Source organism: Rana temporaria, chromosome 2, assembly GCF_905171775.1.
Source record: "Rana temporaria chromosome 2, aRanTem1.1, whole genome shotgun sequence".
Classification (NCBI taxonomy): Eukaryota; Metazoa; Chordata; class Amphibia; order Anura; family Ranidae; genus Rana; species Rana temporaria.
Genome location: NC_053490.1, coordinates 256,235,513 through 256,256,444, shown reverse-complemented (window position 1 = coordinate 256,256,444; position 20,932 = coordinate 256,235,513). Strand labels below are relative to the sequence as shown.

The 20,932-nt window shown below is 43.3% G+C and overlaps 1 protein-coding gene across 1 annotated transcript; it reads left to right on the top strand.

Annotated features, from left to right (window-relative positions):
* Positions 1-1,508: 1,508 nt before the first annotated feature.
* C2H17orf97 (chromosome 2 C17orf97 homolog) lies at positions 1,509-18,786 on the top strand. The gene is made up of 2 exons (XM_040336804.1): positions 1,509-1,954; positions 17,876-18,786. Exons 1-2 carry the CDS (start codon positions 1,753-1,755, stop codon positions 18,355-18,357), a joined length of 684 nt encoding a protein of 227 aa, XP_040192738.1. The 5' UTR covers positions 1,509-1,752; the 3' UTR covers positions 18,358-18,786.
* Positions 18,787-20,932: the final 2,146 nt, after the last annotated feature.

Below are 20,932 nucleotides of genomic sequence, written 5' to 3'. Positions count from 1 at the left end.
GCGCGCTGCCGGCTGCGCGACCCATGGCTGGGCTCTTAAAGAGGACGTACATGTACGCCCTTGTGCCCAGCTGTGCCATTTTGACGAGGTATATTGTTGTGCTGCGGTCCTTAAGTGGTTAATATCACTTTAAACACAAAACCACTCCAATACATTTTTGTTTTTTAGTTTAATACCATTTTAAGTTTGACCATTGTCCATCCTGACCAATGACCATGTTGTCATTACTGATATGGGTGTGGATCAGATTCCTACATTGTTTTAGCCTTTTTTCCATTATTTTCACTTGGTGATCAAGCCCGTAAGTCTGTTATTTTTTCAGCTTCCTCTAAGCCAGAGAAAGGTAGGCAACCTTTTGAGCACAGTGTGCCAAAAAATGTTTTCAAAGAAATGAGCGTGCCGATTTTATAACAAAAAAAAATGTTAGCTTCACACTCTCAATCACAAAAAGGATTTTTTATAAAGTAAATGTTGTAAGCTACTTAGTGACTAATTAGTGACTAATTAACATCCTGCACTCTCATGCCTTATGTCAGCCCCAATTCCTGCAACTCCACACCTCAGATTTCCGTAACCCCTGCAAATCTGTCCCCCCACTGTACCCCACTTCTCATCTGTCCCCTCACTGTACTACCCTGTACATCTGCCCCATCTCTGTACTCCCTGCTCTTCTGTCCCACTACTGTAACCCCCTGCTCATCTGCCCCAACAATGTACCCCCTTTCTCATCTACCCCACCACTGTATCTCCCTGCACATCTGCTCCACCGCTGTACCCTCATGCTCTTCTGTCTCACCGCTGAACCACCTTGCACAACACTGAACCCCCCCTGCTCATCTGTCCCACCACTGTAACCCCCTGCTCATCTGCCCCAACAATGTACCCCCTTTCTCATCTGCCCCACAACTGTATCTCCCTGCACTTTACCCTCATGCTCTTCTGTCTCACCGCTGAACCACCTTCTTACCTTTCACAACACTGAACCCCCCCTGCTCACCTGTCCCACCACTGTAACCCCCAGCTCATCTGCTCTATCACTGTACTGTACTCTTCTGTCTCACCGCTGAACCCCCTTCTCATGTCTCCCATCACTGTACCTCCTGCACTTCTGTCCAACCACTGTACCCCCCTGAACATCTGCCCCCCTCTGAACCCCCTTCTCATCACTCCCACCAGAGGTGTTGCAACAATCATCTTTTATTCCAAAGCTCCATTTCTGCTATGTATTCTTTATGTCTGAATGTTAGAAGATTTCCAGAATGTGGGGGTGATTGTTTTCACCCCTAGATGGGATTGCTAATGTGCAGTGTGATGCAATAGAATAGGGTTAGAGTTGGGTGATAGAGAAGGTTGTGCCATTATAGATTATCTTTATCCGGTAATAACATTGAAGGAAGTTCCTGCACAATACAGGTGTGGTCACTGTATGATTCCCGACTACAATCATTCAGGTGCCGACAGACAGCCGGCACACCCTCTGTGATCATGAGCCCGGGATTATTGGTGGAGGAACACCGAACAATACAAGAGTCTGGTTACCATGGAGACGCGTCCTATTCCTCCACGTGTGCAGCTCATTAGATGTCTGGAGCTGCCGCTAGCGCCCGCCGAGGTGAGCATATCTGATCGACAGGAGAACTGCACGATCTCATGTATGGGGGCCACCCAGCACACCCTGCATGGGCTCAGATAGGGAAGACTGCAACTCTACTTCACTCTGCTGACTTGAGAGTTGCAGGGTGACACGGCACCATGGAAATTGTCGGAGCTGATCAGCAAGTCGGAGTTAAAGGGCAAACTAAATCTGACAAGCAGTCTGCTAGATCAACGGCCGATCGTGGCGAGAAGAACAAAAAGAAAGCAAAGAAGAAAGTAAAAAGTGACCAGAAGGCTACCAATGTTAATAAGAAAAGAGGGCACACGTCCAGCACTCCACCTACATCGGATGAAATAGGTGAGATGGAACTACTGAGTGTCAGTACATGTACAGTATTACTCTGTATTGTATCATGCACCTCATCATCGCAAATCATAATCATTACAAATCATATCAACTGTCATCATCACCCGATCATTATATATATATATATATATATATATATATATATATATATATATATATATATATATTTACTCATCGTCCACCATAATTATTATAAATCATAATCAATCACTCACCATCCATGATATCAGTTATAAGTCATGATTAATCTCTCATCATCACCCAATCATTATAAATCATTTTCAATCAATCATCTTCATCACCCAATCATTATAAATCATAATCAATCCATCATCATCAACCATAATCATTATAAATCATTAATCACTCACCATCCATCGTAATATTAAAAATCATGATTAATCACTCATCATCACCCATCATCACCCAATCAATATGAATCATAATCCATCAATCCTCTTTACCCAATCATTGTAAATCATAATTAATCACTCACCATCCATCATAATCATTTATAAATGAAAATCACTCACTCATTATCACCCAATCATTTAAATCATATTCAATCAATCATTTTCATCACTCAATCATTATAAATCATAATCAATCCATCATCATCCATTATAAATCATAATCTATCACTCACCATCCATTATGATAAATATATCATGATTAATCACTCATCTTCACCCAATCATTATAAGTCATAATCAATCAATCATCATTACCCAATCGTAAATTGTAATCAATCACTCATCATAATCATTATAAATGATGATCACTCACTCATTACCACCCAATCATTCTAAATCATAATCAATAATTTTCATCACCCAATCATTCTAAATCATATTCAATCAATCATTTTCATCACCCAATCATTCTAAATCATATTCAATCAATCATTTTCATCACCCAATTATTATAAATCATAATCAATCCATCATCATTAACCATAATCATTATAACTAACCATCCATTATAATTATAAATCATGATTAACCACTCATCATCACCCAATCATTCTAAATAATAATCAGTCAATCCATCATCATCAATCAATCATTCATCATCATCCCCACCTTAGTATCAATTTATGGAGTACATTTTTAACATCAGCTTTTGAAGGCATTTAATTATTCATTTCTATCTTATCTATCTTATCTATCTTATCTATCTATCTTCTCAAGGGTTACGTGCCAGTTCACACAGGAGCAAGGTAACTTGGAGCAACTTACAACGCGACTTAATGTTGCCTCCAGGACAGGTGACTTTGGCTGTGGCCAATCACAGAATAATCAGCTCTGTGGGAAGGAGGGGTTTGCCTGAGTAAATTATTTTCTTTTCCTGTAAAGTTATAGTGGTAGTAAACCCCATTTATTTTTTTTAAACCTACCTGAAAGGCAAAAGCCATAATGAGCTAGTATGCACCGCATACTAGCTCATTATGAAATACTTACCATGGAACGAGGCGTAGGGAACTTACCAGGTCCACACAGAGGAAGATGTCATCTTGCCTTGACGTGTTTTCCGGGTATCGCCGCTCCAGCGCTGTGAGTGGCTGGAGCGGCGATGTCGTCACTCCCGCGCATGCGCACGGGAGACTTTATGGCCGGCAAGATCCGGCGGCTGGGGGGGCTTTAGCCGAGGATCCTTGCTGCACATGCGCCACTGCAGTCAGCGGCGCATTGCGAGGGGGATATCTCCTAAACCGTTCAGGTTTAGGAGATATTCTTTATACCTACATGTAAGCCTTATTATAGGCTTACCTGTAGGTAAAAGTGGTAGTACAGAGTCCTAATGTTAAAGGTAACATTATATAGGAATAAAGATGCTAAGGATACATTTTTTTAAAAAACAACTTTTTTTTTTTGAACAACTGTACTTTCATGCAATTATTCTTTAAATGTCTCCCCCATCCCCTAAGGTCTTATACACACCTCACTCGCCTTTCTACAATCCTAGCAGCACCCTGCTTTGTGACCCATGAGTAGCATCAAAGCTACCGTACTTCTGGAAACCTTTTTGGACGGCTGGGAATATTTCATTTTTATATAGGTGCAAGCAATGCAGCCAAAACCAGCACATATATTTTAGGTGGGCAGACCTGGCAATTCAGGGGCAGAAATATTTTTGCCAGATGTGTTAGAAGCGGGCTCGTGATTAAGTTTCATGCTATTTACCTAAGAATGACATTTTGGCTAAATTTACCCACCAAATTATGGGATCAAAACCCTCAAAGTTACTTCCATTAAGCAGTTTTTGAGACAGACAAATTTGGGCCATATTGATCTAAAATAAGTGTAAGATTTTAAATATTGTTCTAGGTATTGCCATAATATTGATATCATACAGTATTAGAGTCGGTTCACACTAGGGCGACACGACTTCCAGCGCGACTTTCAGAGGCGACTCCGACACAACTTGAGCATGAACCACAGGGCGATCTGGGGCGATTTACAACACGACTTGAAGTCGTCTCCAGGACAGGAGACTTTCCAGTGGCCAATCAAACAACAATCAGCTCTAGGGGAGGGAGGGGGAGGGAGAGGTTTGCCTGAGAAATGTATGTTATCTTCCTGGAAAGTCGCTTCAGTTAAGACAGTGATCAGACTTGGATCAGACTTGGAGGCGACTTCCATTGAAATCAATGGGTACAAATCGCCTACAAGTCGGATTGAAGTAGTACAGGAACTTCTTTTGAAGTCAGAGCGACTGGAGTCGTGTGTATTAACACCGCTCCCATTCACTTGCATTGTTTTTCTTGACAGCGCGACTTGGAAAGCCTTGAGGCGACTTCAAGTCGGATCCCAAGTCGCCCCAGTGTGAACCGGCTCTAACTATCAAAATGGATGATCTAAGGGATTGTTTTGACTTCCAGCAAACCGTAAATACCTGCTCAGACAAGCACAAGTACATGGATCATCTATAGTCATAACATGACCTTCAGTACAAGGCCATTAATTCTTTTCAGATTATACTTCACAATAGACCTGTTCAGCTCACGATTTTGCAAACTGTTCTTGGCATACCATATGCAAACAAATTTGAACAAAAGCATTTAGCAACAATCATGTTTTATGTACAACGGATTTCATCCTATTGTCAATGTAGATTTTACAGTTGATGTTTTTTTTCTCAGCCCATAAGCCTCAGATATCATACTCCATGACCCCCCCCCCCCCCATGTGAAACCATCTCCCCCCCTAACCCTAGTATTACACTGACAAGACAAGATATCATGGCTGGATCTAGGGGCCTGCACCCCCCTCCCCCAAAGCCTCTTGACTATCCCCCTTCAATCCAGATGCTTTGAGCAACTTCTTCCCTCACTGCACTGCAAACAGCTCTTCCTGCCCTCACTGCACATAGCTAAGATCGGATTCCTTTACACAGAGCCACAATCTGCACAGTGTTGAGGTGGCTACTGGAACTGTGCTGCTTTTGTGACCAGGGAAAATCACAGGTCAGCACTGCAACATAGCAGCCAGTGTGCAGATCGTCGCTGTGTGTAAAATAATGCAATCTCAGTGATTTGCAGTGCAGGTAGGAAAAAGGAGCCCTGCCACTGGGGATCCCCCTGTCCTCTGCATCTCCACTGGCGATCCCCCTGTCTTATGCCTCTTCACAAGTGATCCCCCCATCCTTTGCTCTTCCACTGGTGAACCCAAATCCTCTGCCACAGGTGATTTGTCGGTCCTCTGCATTTCTACCGGGGTGATCCCTTTGCACTCTGCCTCTCCCCTGGTGATCCCCCCTCTTTTGCGTCTCCACAGGTAGACCCCCTGTCCTCTACCACTCCACAGGTGATCCCCCTTTCCTCTGCCTCTCCACTAATGATCCCCCTGTCCTCTGCCACTCCACAGGTGATCCCCCTTTCCTCTGCCTCTCCACTAATGATCCCCCTGTCCTCTGCCACTCCACAGGTGATCCCCTTTTCCTCTGCCTCTCCACTAATGATCTCCCTGTCCTCTGCCTTTCCAGAGGTAATCCTCCTGTTCTCTGCCTCTTCACTGGTGATCAGCCTGTCCTCTGCCTCTCCACTGCTGATAGCCCTATCCCCTGCTTCTCCACAAGTGACCCGCTTGTCCTCTTCCATTGTGTGTGCTGCCTCTCCACTGGTGATCCCCCCCTCTCCTCTGTCTCTCCACTGGTGATCCCCCTCTCATATACCTCTCCATTGGTGATCCCCCTCTCCTCTGTCTCTCCACTGGTGATCCCTCTCTCCTCTACCTCTCCACTGGTGATCCCCCACTCCTCTGCCTCTCCACTGGTCATCCCCCTATCCTCTGATTCTCCACTGGTGATCCCCATGTCTTCTGCTTCTCCACTGGTGATCCCCCCCGTCCTCTGCTTCTCCACTGGTGATCCCCCTGTTCTCTGCTTCTCCACTGGTGATCCCCCTGTTCTCTGCTTCTCCACTGGCGATCCCCCTGTTCTCTTCTTCTCCACTGGTGATCCCCCTGTTCTCTGCTTCTCCACTGGTGATCCCCCTGTCCTCTGCTTTTCCACTGGTGATCCCCCATCCTCTGCTTCTCCACTGGTGAATTGATTCCTGTCCTCTGCCTGTCTATTGGTGATTCCGGTCCTCTGCTTGTCCGTTGGTGATCGTTGTCCTGTTACCTGCCAGCGGTGACCGATATCCTGTGTCCTGCCAGCAGCGACCCCTGTCCTCTACCCTCCTGACCCTACCGGTTCCTGTACAATCTTCCACTAAGCTCCCATGCTTTGCCCTGCTGACTCCCTGTGCACTGCCCTACAAACCAAAAGCCTCTGTACATTGCCCTTCAAACTGATGATTTTTTTACTGCACCCCCACATCAGACAGGCTAGATCCAAACAAACAGTGGCTTTTGTTGACTGCAGAGATCAGGTCTTGATCAGCTCATATTTGCATTTGTTTGAATGCTGACTTTAGACGGTACAATACATTACATTTATCTGATATTGCACAACTATCTCAGTGTTCAAAATCATATGATTAAATAGCATCAAAGATATTGCCTTGCGAAAAACCAATTGAATGGCTTAGAAAATCATCTCTTTTCATAGCTTTTTAGATACAGTACAGTCAGACTGTTTTTCCTAGCTAGCATCATAAACAGGTTCATTTCAGCTGGGCTTCAGGCTTCTGAGTATTTCATACCACCACTATGCATTACTGCTCACATTTTCAGCTGGAAACGTATTATTTGGTGTGACACTTGTAGCTGATACCTGGAGAAGGCGTAGAAGAACAATTTAATCAGTAAATGAGAGAGGGAGCTTATTGTGGGAGAAAACAAAGTGGAATCTAATCGTGGAGACTAGAGATGATGGGTGCTTGGTAAGAGAGGCAGACTGGAAACTGAATGTTGCTGCAGATTGTCCTGGACATTGAAGGTATACTCATTGACTTGTGAGGGGACTTGGGCAGGAGGCAGAACATCCGCTGATTGGAGGTTTAGAGGAGGTACAGTTGAAGCAATCAGTGATCAAAAGAAAAACAATCAGACTGTGGAAGAGTCATGAAAGAGGGCAGAGCAGGATCTGATGGATCAAGAAGGAAAGAAAGAGGAGGCGTAGTGGGAGCTAATCATGAACAATGGGGGAATAAGGTGAAAGCAGACTGATAGCTGATTGTGTACAGGGGATAGAAAAGCTGATTGTAAACGATTAGTAAAAATATGACCGAACAAGGATAAAAGGGAAGTTGATTGTGGCTGGGAATGAGGGAGGTAGAGAGAGGAGCTGATAGTGGTCAAATGAAAGAGAGGAGGCTGCAGGGGAACTGATTGCTGCTGATGGGTGGACAGTATTGAGGATTGGTTGTGTACTGGAGAGAAGACTGATCATGGCCAGTAAATTACTGTTGCTGTAGGTGGAAGGCAGTGTAACATGGTCATGGACAGAGAATATAGAACAGTGGTTCTCAACCTGGGGGTCGGGACCCCCTTGGGGGTCGAATGATGATTTGCCAGGGGTCACCAAATCCTGGGCTGTTCCTGAAGCCCGCACCACTCTCCCAGCCTTTTTGCGGCCGCCCAGCAGGGCTGTGCCTGGAGCCTGTGGCTGCCCAGCCGGGCTATTCCTAGAGCACATGGCCACCCACTTAGCCTCTTTGCAGCCACTCATTCAGTAAATGGCATAGCTGGGGGGCAGAGACTAGAGGTCAGCTGACTGGTGAGGAATGTGAAGTGGTAGGGGCTGGAGGAGACCCCATCCCGATTTCGGCATAGGTGTCACTGCTACGGGACACCACAAAGTCTGAGACACAGTGAAGCCAGAAACACAGTGAGTAACACTACCTGTGTCCCCACTACAGTTCTCAGATCAGCAGATGACCTTGATCAAGAGCACCCAAGTTGGCTGATCAGAACTCCAATCAGTATTGGCACTCATCCCATTCCCCCCACCCACCACCAAGGAGTAAGAGAAGGAATAAAAATAGAGACTACATGGAGGAGAGAGAGAGAGAAAAAGAGGGGGAGGAAGAAAAGAAAAAGGAAGAGAGAGAATAAGAGAATAAGAAAGACGGCTAGAGAGAGGGTTGGGGAAAAAAAAGAAATAAGGATAGAGAGGGATAAAAAGGGAAAGAAAGGAGAACAAAGAGAAAGAGTGGTACATCCTAAAATGTATTATAAGGGGTTTGTTTTAATACTGTACAAGTGGAAGGGAGCGCAAAATTTCCGTGGGTTAGGGGCGCACATTACTTGTCTTGCCTTGGTTGCTGACAACCCACGCTACGAAAGTAATTTTACTGTTAGGGGTCCCCACAACTTGGAAAATTTTAATCAAGGGGTCACCGCACTAGAAAGGTTGAGAAACACTGATATAGAAGGAAGGGTGGAGTGATCAGAGCCAGTAGATGATGTTCTTTGGAGGAAAAAAACAGCATAGAAAATGGTCATGGACAGAGTTTAGAGACATAAGCCCCGTAAACATGATCAGGATTCCCGGAGGTAAAAAGTCAGCCGTGAATCCCGGGGGGGAAAACGGAGAACCTGCTCGGTCACTTTCCCCATGTACACACCAGAGGTTTTCCTGTCAGAAAACTGTGGTGAGAGCTTTGGCCAGGAATCCCAGCTGTATGTATGCTCAACCGCAGTGTTTCCCATAGGGAAACTGCCGGGAAAAAGACCCCCGGGAATCCAGGCAGGAAAAAAGAGAACATGTTCTCATTTTTCCTGTCGCGATTCTCTGCAGTTTTCCTGTCGGGAAAATTGCCATGGAGCATACACACGGCCAGTTTTCCCGGCCAAAAGCTGTCATGGCAGTTTTCCCGACGGGAAAACTGGTCGTGTGTACGAGACAATAGGGTGAAAGTTGATTTTAGCTAACGGATCATGGTTCCTAGAGAAGGTAGGGTCATGAACAAAGAAGGAACAGAAGGAGCTAGATAAGAGGGGCAGCTGACTATGTACAATTGAAACAAGAGGCAGAGAGAAAGATTGTAGACTGGAGGTGATAGTGCCTGGGAAGAAAGCTTCAAGTAGGTGACTGAATGATATTTACTTTACTAAAGCACTGTAAATCCTTTCTATGTTTTATTTAATAAAATACTTGCTTTCACCTTTTTGTAATCCTTTGTTGGATCTCAGGGCCCCTGACCTTTTGCAGCTACTCTCTACTGTATCTACTGCACATACTTGCACTCCAGCAATGGCAGCATGTTATTCCTTAAAGCGAAAAGTCCGTCGTCTTTTTTTTTTTTTTTTTTCATCTTTCCATCTATTAAATCTTCTGTCCTTGTTTTAAGAATAGTAAAAGTATTTTTTTTGCCAGTAAATACCTTATACAGCCCACTTCCTGTTTGTTTCTTGTCTGGTCATTAGCCTAGGCTTAGGACATCATACACAGCTCTCTTTCTCTTACTCTCATGAGAGTTTGCCAGGAAGGGAGGGAGGATGAGTCATAAGAGGGCCAATGAGAACTGCAGGGCAGAGCTGGTGGTGTGTGTCTGTGTAAATCCAGGAAGTGAACAGGCTGCAGCTTCAGCTGCCCACAGTTAAAATGGATGCAGCCAGACTTAGTGGAGGGAGATTTCGGCAGCATATTTGGCAAGTACAGAATCACAGTATATATAAAATAACATGCAAAGTGGTTGGAGGGAAGCTTCAGAATGACAAAGATGTTTTTATTACAAATTATGTGAGCAGACTGCAGTTCCTCTTTATGGTATAACTATATCCAAAGCTAAAGAGTTTTGCTGTTAGTAAAAGGGGTTCAAAATCAGGTTTTTATTGTTGTCTGTGCCCCCATTAGGGAGATTCACCTTCTCAATTGTTCTTATTTTGTGTTATAGACCAGAGTGAAAGTTAAAGGAAAATCCCAAATAGAGAGGAAAACTTCCAATGGGGATACTATTTCTGGTGACACCCCAGTATTCCCTCAGTTTGGAGGGATGTCCTCTCACTTCCTGTTTTGTTGATGGAACAGGAAGTGAAGGGAAATCTCCCCTTTGGGACACAAATGTCAAAAAACTGACAGAAGTTATACTAATACTATTATGCCCTGTACACACGATCGGTTAATCCGATGAAAACGGACCGATGGATTTTTTCATCAGATGAAGCTGACTTTCATCAGTCTTGCCTACACACCATCAGTTAAAAAAAAGGATCGTGTCAGAACGCGGTGACGTAAAAAAACACAACGACGTGCTGAGAAAAATGAAGTTCAATGCTTCCGAGCATGCGTCGACTTGATTTTGAGCATACAGCGGCATCTGGGTTAGATCCAACAGGCGTACGGCTTCGTACGCCTTCGGATCCTAGATGCAATACTTTGGCGTCCGCTGGGTGGAGTTCTCGTCGTTTTCCGCGTCGAGTATGCAAATTAGCTATTTCCGACGATCCACGAACGTACGCGCGGCCGTCGCATTCTCTTATGTCGTCTCTAGTCGGCTTTTTCCGGCGTATAGTTAAAGCTGCTATTTTGCGGCGTATAGTTAGACTTGCCATGTTAAGTATGGCCGATGTTCCCGCGTCAAAATTTGAATTTTCTTTTTTTTTTTGCGTAAGTAGTCCGTGAATAGGGATGGACGTAATTCACGTCTATATTAAAAAAAAATGACGTCCTTGCGACGTCATTTCACACAATGCACGGCGGGAAATTTAGGGACGGCGCATGCGCAGTTCATTCGGCGCGGGGATGCGCTTCATTTAAATGAAACACGCCCCCCTAATCGCCGATTTGAATTACGCCGCCAGAGATAGACTACGCCGCCGTAACTTACGGCACGAATTCTTCCAGGATTCGAACTAAAGCCAGGTAAGGTACGGCGGCGTAGCGTATCTCGGATACGATGCGCCGGGGCAGATCTTTGTGGATCTGCCCCCAAATCTTCATTGGAAGTCCATGTTGACAGGAGCAATTAGGAGTCAGCGACAGAGAGATGTCCCTGTGTTACAGAACATTCCTGAACAAGGACCAGTAGATTTAAAAGATTCAGAATGACGTCTGATATACCATTAACATGTTAAAGATTATGTGAGAAGATAGTGATTGATTTTGCATACGTTTCCCCAGAGTGTTGAGGAAATCCTCATTATAATGCAATAATCATTTTATCCTTTTGGGCTATCTTTTCTAAAATGATTCAGGTGTTAGGCACAGTAACCATATCAGTTTAATGAAGGCTCCTTAATAGTGAACCTTGCGATCAAAGGTATCAGAAAGAACATTGCTAACTGGAAAACATTGCTCATATGAGGCCAGTAGGTGGCGCCCAAGTCATTTTACAGTTTACAAGTAATTCTGCTGATGGCTGTCAGTGCATATAACTGCTCTCATCTTATTTTGAAATCATTCACATTGTACAAATAAATGATCATTAAGACATTCTGAAACATTATTTTATTTTATTTAAAATAACGATATATGTATAAAATATTATATACCAAGAGCTCTGCTTTAAAATATCATTCAAGGGTCAACACAGTAAGAAAAGATCTTTGGGTCAGGTTTTCTAGTCCATGTTCCCAATTCAGAGACTTTCATCTTCAAAATGATAGCTTCCTGCTTGTTGCTGTCCAGTATTAGTCAGTGGCCTCATATGTTTCTGCTAATAACTAGACAAAGGCAGGTCACGGAAGCCATGACTTCCCAGCAATTTCTGGATTGGAGGCACTGTAAGTGATGAATTAAATCTGATTTCCAAACTTTCAAACTAAGAAATGCTCACAGGTTATTCACCCAGGCTAAGCTTGTAGGTAGGGTGAAGCGCTGTGCAGCGGCAATAATACACACAGTCCCAGTGCTATGAAATAACTTTAACAAAGACAGTTAACAAATTACAACTGACAGCATCTGTAGAGAGGGGAAGAATGCGGCCTGGCCGTCTTGTTTCCAGATGTCCAGAGAAGTTGCAAGCCCTAAACTTTCTCTCCTCGCCAATATGTTCTGTCCCTACCAGGCAGGGTACCTGTCCCTACTCTACCCACTCGCAAATGAGCACAGAATCTGGAAGAAGTGTCTCTAAAAGGCTCTGCCTGACCCAAGATGGCCACCAGAGTCACATGGGGTGGCAACATCCAATGGGATAGCTTTCCAAGGAAACCATGAGGAACCCTGTTCCTCTTGACTTCCTTTCCAACTGCAGAAGAGCACCACCTGCAGTGGAAAAAGTAAACTGCACCTACCTACTAGGGTGACCACATTTCCAAACTACAATTCAGGGACACCCTCCCTTCCCAAAAATCAGCTTGTTCTGTAATGAATCACAGCACAGTGATTGGACACAAGAGGCGGAATTTATCACAAACAGGGGGTGAGATTGTGCTCCTCCAGGCATTCCCGGCCAGGACAAGTACTGTCAGTGAGTAAAGCCGTGGTGTGGCGGCCTTTTTTGGGAGCATCAGATTGGCCCAGGGGGGTTGGCTGTGTCAGTTTCATTCCGGGACACTGTATTGTCCTGGAATGAAGGTGCCCGGGACAGACCTGCAAAATGCGGGACTGTCCCGGGCAATACGGGACATGTGGTCACCCTACTACCTACAAGCTTAAAAGATAATTTCACCTTTTGTAATATGTTACATGTTACACCAATATTCATGGTTTAACATGTAACATGTTACAGATGCACCAGCCTCCTCTCCCCCTGTTCTATCATTCTGACAGCTAGCGGGGGATCCCCCCCCCCCGCTAGCTGTCACAATCTGCAAGAAACGCGGCTGTGCAGGGCTCCGCATGTCCGGCTGCGCCATCCATTCACAGAGTTCTGTGAATAGGAAAACTACAAAGTCAGACAGCCTTTGCGGCTCTTGGCTTGTAGTTCTCAATGAACTACCATGGTGCTGTTGAGCACTGTGGTAGTTCATTTAACCCCTTAACGCCCGCCGCACGACTATATACGTCCGCAAAATGGCACGGACAGGCAGATGGGCGTATATATACGTCCCTGCCTTCTAGCGGGTGGGGGGTCCGATCGTGACCCCCCCCCCCTGCTGCGTGCGGCGGGCGGATTCCCTCGGGGAGCGATCCGGGACAACTGCGCGGCTATTCGTTTATAGCCGCTCCGTCGCGATCGCTCCCCGGAGCTGAAGAACGGGGAGAGCCGTATGTAAACACTGCTTCCCCGTGCTTCACTGTGGCGGGCGTATCGATCGAGTGATCCTTTTTATAAGGGAGACTCGATCGATGACGTCAGTCCTACAGCCACACCCCCCTACAGTTGTAAACACACACTAGGTGAACCCTAACTCCTACAGCGCCCCCTGTGGCTAACTCCCAAACTGCAACTGTCATTTTCACAATAAACAATGCAATTTAAATGCATTTTTTGCTGTGAAAATGACAATGGTCCCAAAAATGTGTCAAAATTGTCCGAAGTGTCCGCCATAATGTCGCAGTCACGAAAAAAATCACTGATCGCCGCCAATAGTAGTAAAAAATAAATAATTAATAAAAATGCAATACAACTATCCCCTATTTTGTAAACGCTATAAATTTTGTGCAAACCAATCGATAAACGCTTATTGTGATTTTTTTATACCAAAAATAGGTAGAAGAATACGTATCGGCCTAAACTGAGGACATTTTTTTTTTATATATATATATATGTTTTTGGGGGATATTTATTAAAGCAAAAAGTAAAAAATATTGCATTTTTTTTCAAAATTGTCGCTCTATTTTTGTTTATAGCGCAAAAAATAAAAACCGCAGAGGTGATCAAATACCACCAAAAGAAAGCTCTATTTGTGGGAAAAAACGGACGACCAATTTTGTTTGGGAGCCATGTTGCACGACCGCGCAATTGTCTGTTAAAGCGACGCAGTGCCGAATCGCAAAATCTGGCCTGGGCATTTAGCTGCAAAATGGTCCGGGGCTTAAGTGGTTAAAGAGGTTGTAAAGGTTTGTTTTTTATTTTCTAAATAGGTTCCTTTAAGCTAGTGCATTGTTGGTTCACTTACCTTTTCCTTCAATTTCCCTTCTGAATGTTTTTTTTCTTTGTTTTCTTTGTCTGAATTTCTCACTTCCTGTTCCTCCTCAGTAAGGTGCTCAGTAAGCTGTTCTAAATGACTTTCCACCGCTCGGATGATGGTGGAAAGCTTACTGAGGAGAAACAGGAAGTGAGAATTTCAAACAAAGAAAAAAAACATTTAGAAGGGAAATCGAAGGAAAAGGTAAGTGAACCAACAATGCACTAGCTTAAAGGAACCAATTTAAAAAAATAAAAAACAAACCTTTTCAACCTCTTTAAGCTTCCTGTCACAATGTAACTGCCTGGCATGGCATTATACCCACAGTCTGCTGATCGTGGGTGCAATGCTTTACAGGTCCATTACAAATAAAGTAATACATTTATATTTTTTTACAGGCAGAAAAATGTGCATTTATTATTTTATTTTGTAAAGCTGAACTTATCCTTTAACCCCATTTTCAAAAATTTTAGAGAAAAAACATATTTCTGACAGGTTCCTATTTATGGGACAAAATCACAGTAACCGTGACTCCTATAAAAATTGTTAAGGGTTGACACGTTTCTGTGGTAAAGAGCCTTTGTAGAACGCCAACCCAGGGTTCCCCAGGACGCATGGTGAGGATGGACTTTTAGCAAGCTGGAACCAGATTGGAGCCCCCAGGCACACCCAGCTGATGATACGAATCATGATTTGACCACTCAAATATTCAGAGTACAGATTGCAGGAGGCATAGGATCCAGGAAATGAGCCAAGGTCAGCACGGGGGGCAGACAAGTGACCCTGTTGCTAGTACTCTTAAAGGGTCACTAAAGGAAAACTTATTTTTTTGCTGAAATTACTGTTTACAGGGTAGGAGACATAATAGTTAACTGATTCATTTAAAAAATGATTAAAAATAGATAAAAAACAATCATATAATGTACCTACGGTTTAGTTTCGTTTTTGCTGTTGTTTCCTTGTTCTCTGATGTACAGAGACAAAGAGCCAATAGAGGGAAAAGAAGGTTTTGCAAAACGAAACTGGATTGGTGCTGAGGGGTTTTAGACACACCTCCTTGATTAGTCACCACAGTGAGAAATCCCCCTGTACTGTGGTGATCAGGAAACAGACAACCAGGAAGTGTCCAGAACAGAGAGGAATTACAGCAACATTAGAGCAAAAACGAACAATGAGGACATGAAACCAGGACTGCAGTAAGGTAAAGGAATCTATTTAGCAAAAAAAAAAAAAAAAAATCCTTTAGTGACCCTTTTAAGTTTACTCAGTCAAGCTTTCCTGGCTGCTGCCCATGCTCCTGGATGCCACTCCACTCGTGAAGAATCGTAACCAAAAGTCAGATGAGAAGTGTAGAATGGAAGTGATTACTTCTGTTGGCTAATAAGTCACTACGGTCTCTTGAATTGACATGCAGGTCAGCAGAGGAAACCGGTGGGAGCTGCGAAGATCCAAGAGATGGGCACACTTGTGGGGACCATTTCTCATGAATGGAGCAATGTTCAGCAGCACATGTAGAAGGAAAGATAAGTATGTAAATGGTTCTTTTACAAGGAGAGCTTGACTGAGTAACTTTCAAAACCAGAAAAGTAATTTAGCCTTGCAAGCATGTAAAAAAAAACAGACTAAAAGAATAAAACTGAATAATAAAACCGACAGTATCTTTGAACCTGGAGTGAAGAAACCTAACTTCTGTCCTACATTATCACTGTAACATATATTTCCCAGCTTTATGCTAAGTGTTAGAGTACTTCAATCTAAGGTCCCTGAACCAAAGAATTAAGGGGAGGGGGGGGGGGGTGGGGGATAGGACTATTGCGGTACTGATACAAAGGTGAAAGATAGGAGTGAATATTTAAAACAAATAATACATTTTATTTAAAGCACAGACAAGACAAGATACAAAATTAAAATTGTGATAACCATCTAAAACACCAAAATAGAAGGGGGGGAGGGGGGAGACAGCACGATGGGTTGAAGGTTATGACAGTCTCTCTCAACTAGTTTTGCGGTGTATACCGCTTCATCAGGAGAAAATTTAAAAATAATTAAACAGTAAATCAATAGTGAGTTTAAAAAAACAACAACAATGTATACATAGGGAAACCCCGGGTTGAGTTGCTCACCTAAAAGATCCCGCCACAGGGAAACAGCGGGCGCAACCAGACAAAATCCCGCACGGTGGCCAGAGGGGACACGTATGGGGAGGGACCAACTTGTCTGGTGTAAATAATATAGGAATATATGAGTTAACATCAATGGAGCCAAACCTGGGACAATAGGGGGTGTAACACGCGTGATCACTGCAAGTGGGTGATGGAGAATTAGGCCCCATGCACACGAGACGCTGGTAAACTCGAGTTTAGAGGCGTTTTGGCATTTTTTTCAACTTCCCCTGAACACATTTAATGTTATCCTAAGTGTCCATGCACACAATCACGTTTTTTGGCGTTTTAAAGCAGTTGGGTTTAGGCTATTTTTTTCGGACGCAACATTTTGGGTTCTGCCGCAAACATTTTTGCGTTTCAAAGCTTTGGGAGGGTCTACAATGTCTTTGTTATGAAGGCTGATAGCCGCAAACGTGGTAAAACGCCGCTAAACGCAGCGAAATTCGCGGCAAAAACGGGCGTTTTAAACTCCGGTTTTTGCCTTAAAAACTTGAGTTTACATTCGCTTCTCGTGTGCATGGGGCCTTAAGAGGTGAATGTGGGGATGTGAGTGAACCAGGGGAGAAGATGCTAAGTGATTTGATCTTTAATCCCTATTGTAGACTAACTTTGTGACTTACTGTACACAAAGAAGACCATATGGGTCAGGTAACCTTACTGATCAGAACAAAACCAGGCAAGATGTATTAAAAACCTACAATGGAAGTACAACCACTTCAAATGATCCCCACTCCCTGGTCCTAAAGATTTATAAGAAGACTGGATGATTACACCACCGATGTTTATGAACACAGAATAAAGTAATCCGTGACTCTGCATTTACTGATGTGCTGCATAAAAACAGTTTATATGGCGAAATTGAAGAGGAAAACTAGGACAGCCGCACTCCCAAAAATGTTCCTTTAATTAAAACTGGTCACAAAAATTGCATGCCACAGCAAAAGGTAGACAGAAGCTGACGCGTTTCACACTGTATCTCAGTGCTTAATCATAGCTATGATTAAGCACTGAGATACAGTGTGAAACGCGTCAGCTTCTGTCTACCTTTTGCTGTGGCATGTAATTTTTGTGACCAGTTTTAATTAAAGGAACGTTTTTTGGAGTGCGGCTGTCCTAGTTTTCCTCTTCAATTTTGCATATCGTTGCATTGCCGGCACCCATGGTTTGGACTCGGTGAGAAGGTTCCTTGGTATCATCTGAGTGGTTACTCTTTCTCTCAGTTTATATGGCCAGAGGATAAAAAAACGACAATCGGCAATATTTAATTGCAAGTATTAATGCAATTTAGATATCACAAATATTTGAGGCTCTATATAATTTTTTTAATGCAGACATTTATTTTACAGATAAGAGCATCCACAAGAGTTTAAAGAACCAGAAAAGTATTCCATCATCTTCAGAGATGCGGGTTACTATGATAAGTGAAGCCACAGACAATTCAGATGGTGTAGCTAATATGACAAGTATCAAATCTGCTGACACTGCCATTTTATCCACCACAACACAAGAAGTTGTTTATAATGAGAGTTTGCGTTGGGAGGGAGTTCTTAACGACCCAGCAGCAGAACAGGAAAGAATTTGTGAATATAAAATCAACAGAAGGAAGCGCTATCTGTTGGCTGCTCAAAAATCTGTCCATAATTCAGAAGCTTTATTACAAGAGCCTAAGGGACCATTCCAAACAGTTTACAACAAAGGAATTGGCACCTCTGAGAACACTAATGCTGATGAATCCCCAGCAAGGACTGATGAGGAGAATACAAATAAAACAAAGCTGAGCTCACACTTGCCAAACATGATAAAAAATTTGCTCAGAAATGGTCGCTAAATGGCGTGAGATTTGTGGTAATGTGCCAATGCTCTGAAACGGTCTTATATCTGTTTAAACTTTTGTGGCAACATGGTATAATATATAAACAAACATTTCAAGTTCTATATCATTTTGTAGGGAAAAGTAAAAATTGCTGTGCATTGTTTCACACTATAGACTAAAATTGGCAGAATGCAACATAAAAATATATTATTGTATAAGTAAAGATATACAGCTGCAGAGCAAGTGCCATAGGAATGCATTAGAAAATGAAAGTCTTCTGGAGACTCTACACCAGCCAGTCTCAGCCAGGGTTCCTTGGAACTCTAAGGTTCCTCCAGAGATTGCCAAGGGTCCTTTGAACTGACCAACCTTCCACTTGATGTTGTTTGAATAGTTCCAGGTCCAATGTCACTTAGCAGTGCCATCAGCATGACACCGGTTACCTTTTTTTTTCTGTAAAAGTGGCACTCTGACCACCACTGTTAGGCCTCGTACACACGACCGTTTTCCTTGACAGAATTCATCAAGAAATTTGGTGGGAGAGCTTTTTTGCCGAGGAAAACGGTTGTGTATATGTTTCTCATCGAGGAAACTGTCGAGGAACTCGACAAGAAAAAAAGAGAACAAGTTATTTTTTTCCTCGACGGGAGTCTCAATTTCCTCGTCATGTTCCTCGTCGGGCTGATTTTCGACGAGAAACACGTTTGTGTGTATGTATAGAAACCTGCGCATGCTCAGAATAAAGTATGAGACAGGAGCGCACCTTCGGTAAAAGTAGCGTTTGTAATGGAGATAGCACATTTGTCATGCTGTAACAATCTGAAAAGTGCAAATCGTCTCTTACCAAACTTTTACTTAACACGCCGTAACATGAGATTAGCAAAAGCAGCCCCAAGGGTTGTGCCAGTGGAATCGAACTTCCCCTGCCGTTGTATGTGTTGTACGTCACCGCGTTTGAGAATGAGGAGATTTGGTCTTGACAGTGTGTACGCAAAGCAAGCTTGTCAAGTTTCTCCACAAGCCTGACAAGGAACTCATCAAGGAAAACGATGTTTAATTTACGCCGAGTTCCTCGGTCATGTGTATGAGGCCTCAGGGTTCCATGCTTCATTCTGACCTCCAATGTAGAGCTTATTTTTCCTTATTTTTTTTTATCACTGACCCATGATTAATTAGGTTGGACCTGAAAATTATTTGGGGGTTCCCTTGGGGTGAGATGGCCTTCTCTACACTGTACCTCTTGCTTTTACCTCCTGCATAGACACTAGGATACTCAATCAAAGAGGCAATGTCTGATTGTTTTAGTGTGTGCCCTCAGAAGTCCAGGGCTGCAATGGCATGCACATGTCTGATGATGTCAGCCTATCATCATTAACCAAATATATTCCTCCATAACAACAGTGTCCATCTTTTAAAGTTGTAATTTCCTCCAGTTTGGTCAGCTGGCTGAACGCATTTTAAGTGAATACATCAGTTCCTCACAATGTTATTATACTGTATTTGTCCTTATTTATAGAAAAAAATCTAAAATGCAGATCTGGTTTTCTCTTTCTACCCTAACACAATTATAACAGTAACAATCTGACCAGCTTTAGCTTTAAACTGTTTGGTAAGCATTGTAAGTAGAGGTGGACTTGTCTTATGAAAAAAAAATTGAAGCAGCCTACATGTAATTCTTGTCCTGTTGCCATCAATGTGTTGGTCAGTACATTTGTCTTTATATTTTTTCCAATAGAAATTAGAATAGATCCACACAGAGTGGTTTACTAATTTCTAAAAGCAACCATAAAGTGGTTGTAAGGGCAGAAGGTTTTCTATCTTGATGCATTCTATGCATTAAGATAAAAAAACCTTCTTTGTGCAGCAGCTCCCCCAGCCCCCTCCCTAGATCCAGTTATGTTGCAGGAGAGACTTGGCTGCCCGGGACTCCCCATCCTCATTAGCTGAGACATCAGCGAAGCGCCACTGGCTCCCGCTGCTGTCAATCAAATTAAGTGAGCCAATGAGGAGAGAGGGGTGGGATCTAGCCACGGCTCCATGACTGAATGGACACACGGAGCTGCGGCTCGGCTCAGGTGCCGCCATAGAAAGCTGTGGGGCTACTCAGTCAGAGGAAGGAGCCAGGAGCGCCAAAGAGGGACACGAGAAGAGGAGGATCCGAAAATCCTAACTAATTCAGGTCAAATCTGTCATTGAAGGCTTATGGTGTTCTAAGAAGGTGTTCAGATGTTCTAAGAAGATTCGACGGAATCTTAAAAAAAAAAAAAGATTCGACGGAGCAGCGAAACTGTATGTACATTTCCGGTCGAATGTTCCGCCTACAAGCTATAGTAGAATTCTAATGTTGTATGACACTTGTAATAATTATATTTATTAATTAATATTGCTAGTCAACCAACATTAGAATTCTTCTATAGCTTATGGGCCGAGCATTTCACCATAAATGTCCACTCGCTGCGATCGTATGTTTTTAGCTACTTAGTCGAATCTTCATGTCTCTATAATGTCGAACCTTTTCTCTCTATGTCGAACCTTTTCTCTCTATGTCGACTCTTCTTCATGTCTCTATAATGTTGAATCTTTTCTCTCT

Bases quoted from the DNA above. Each gene is read 5' to 3' on its own strand.
- C2H17orf97 (XM_040336804.1), top strand. From the start codon at position 1,753: ATGGAAATTGTCGGAGCTGATCAGCAAGTCGGAGTTAAAGGGCAAACT. The intron at 1,955-17,875 runs GTGAGATGGAAC...TTTATTTTACAG, and splicing joins ACCTACATCGGATGAAATAG to ATAAGAGCATCCACAAGAGT.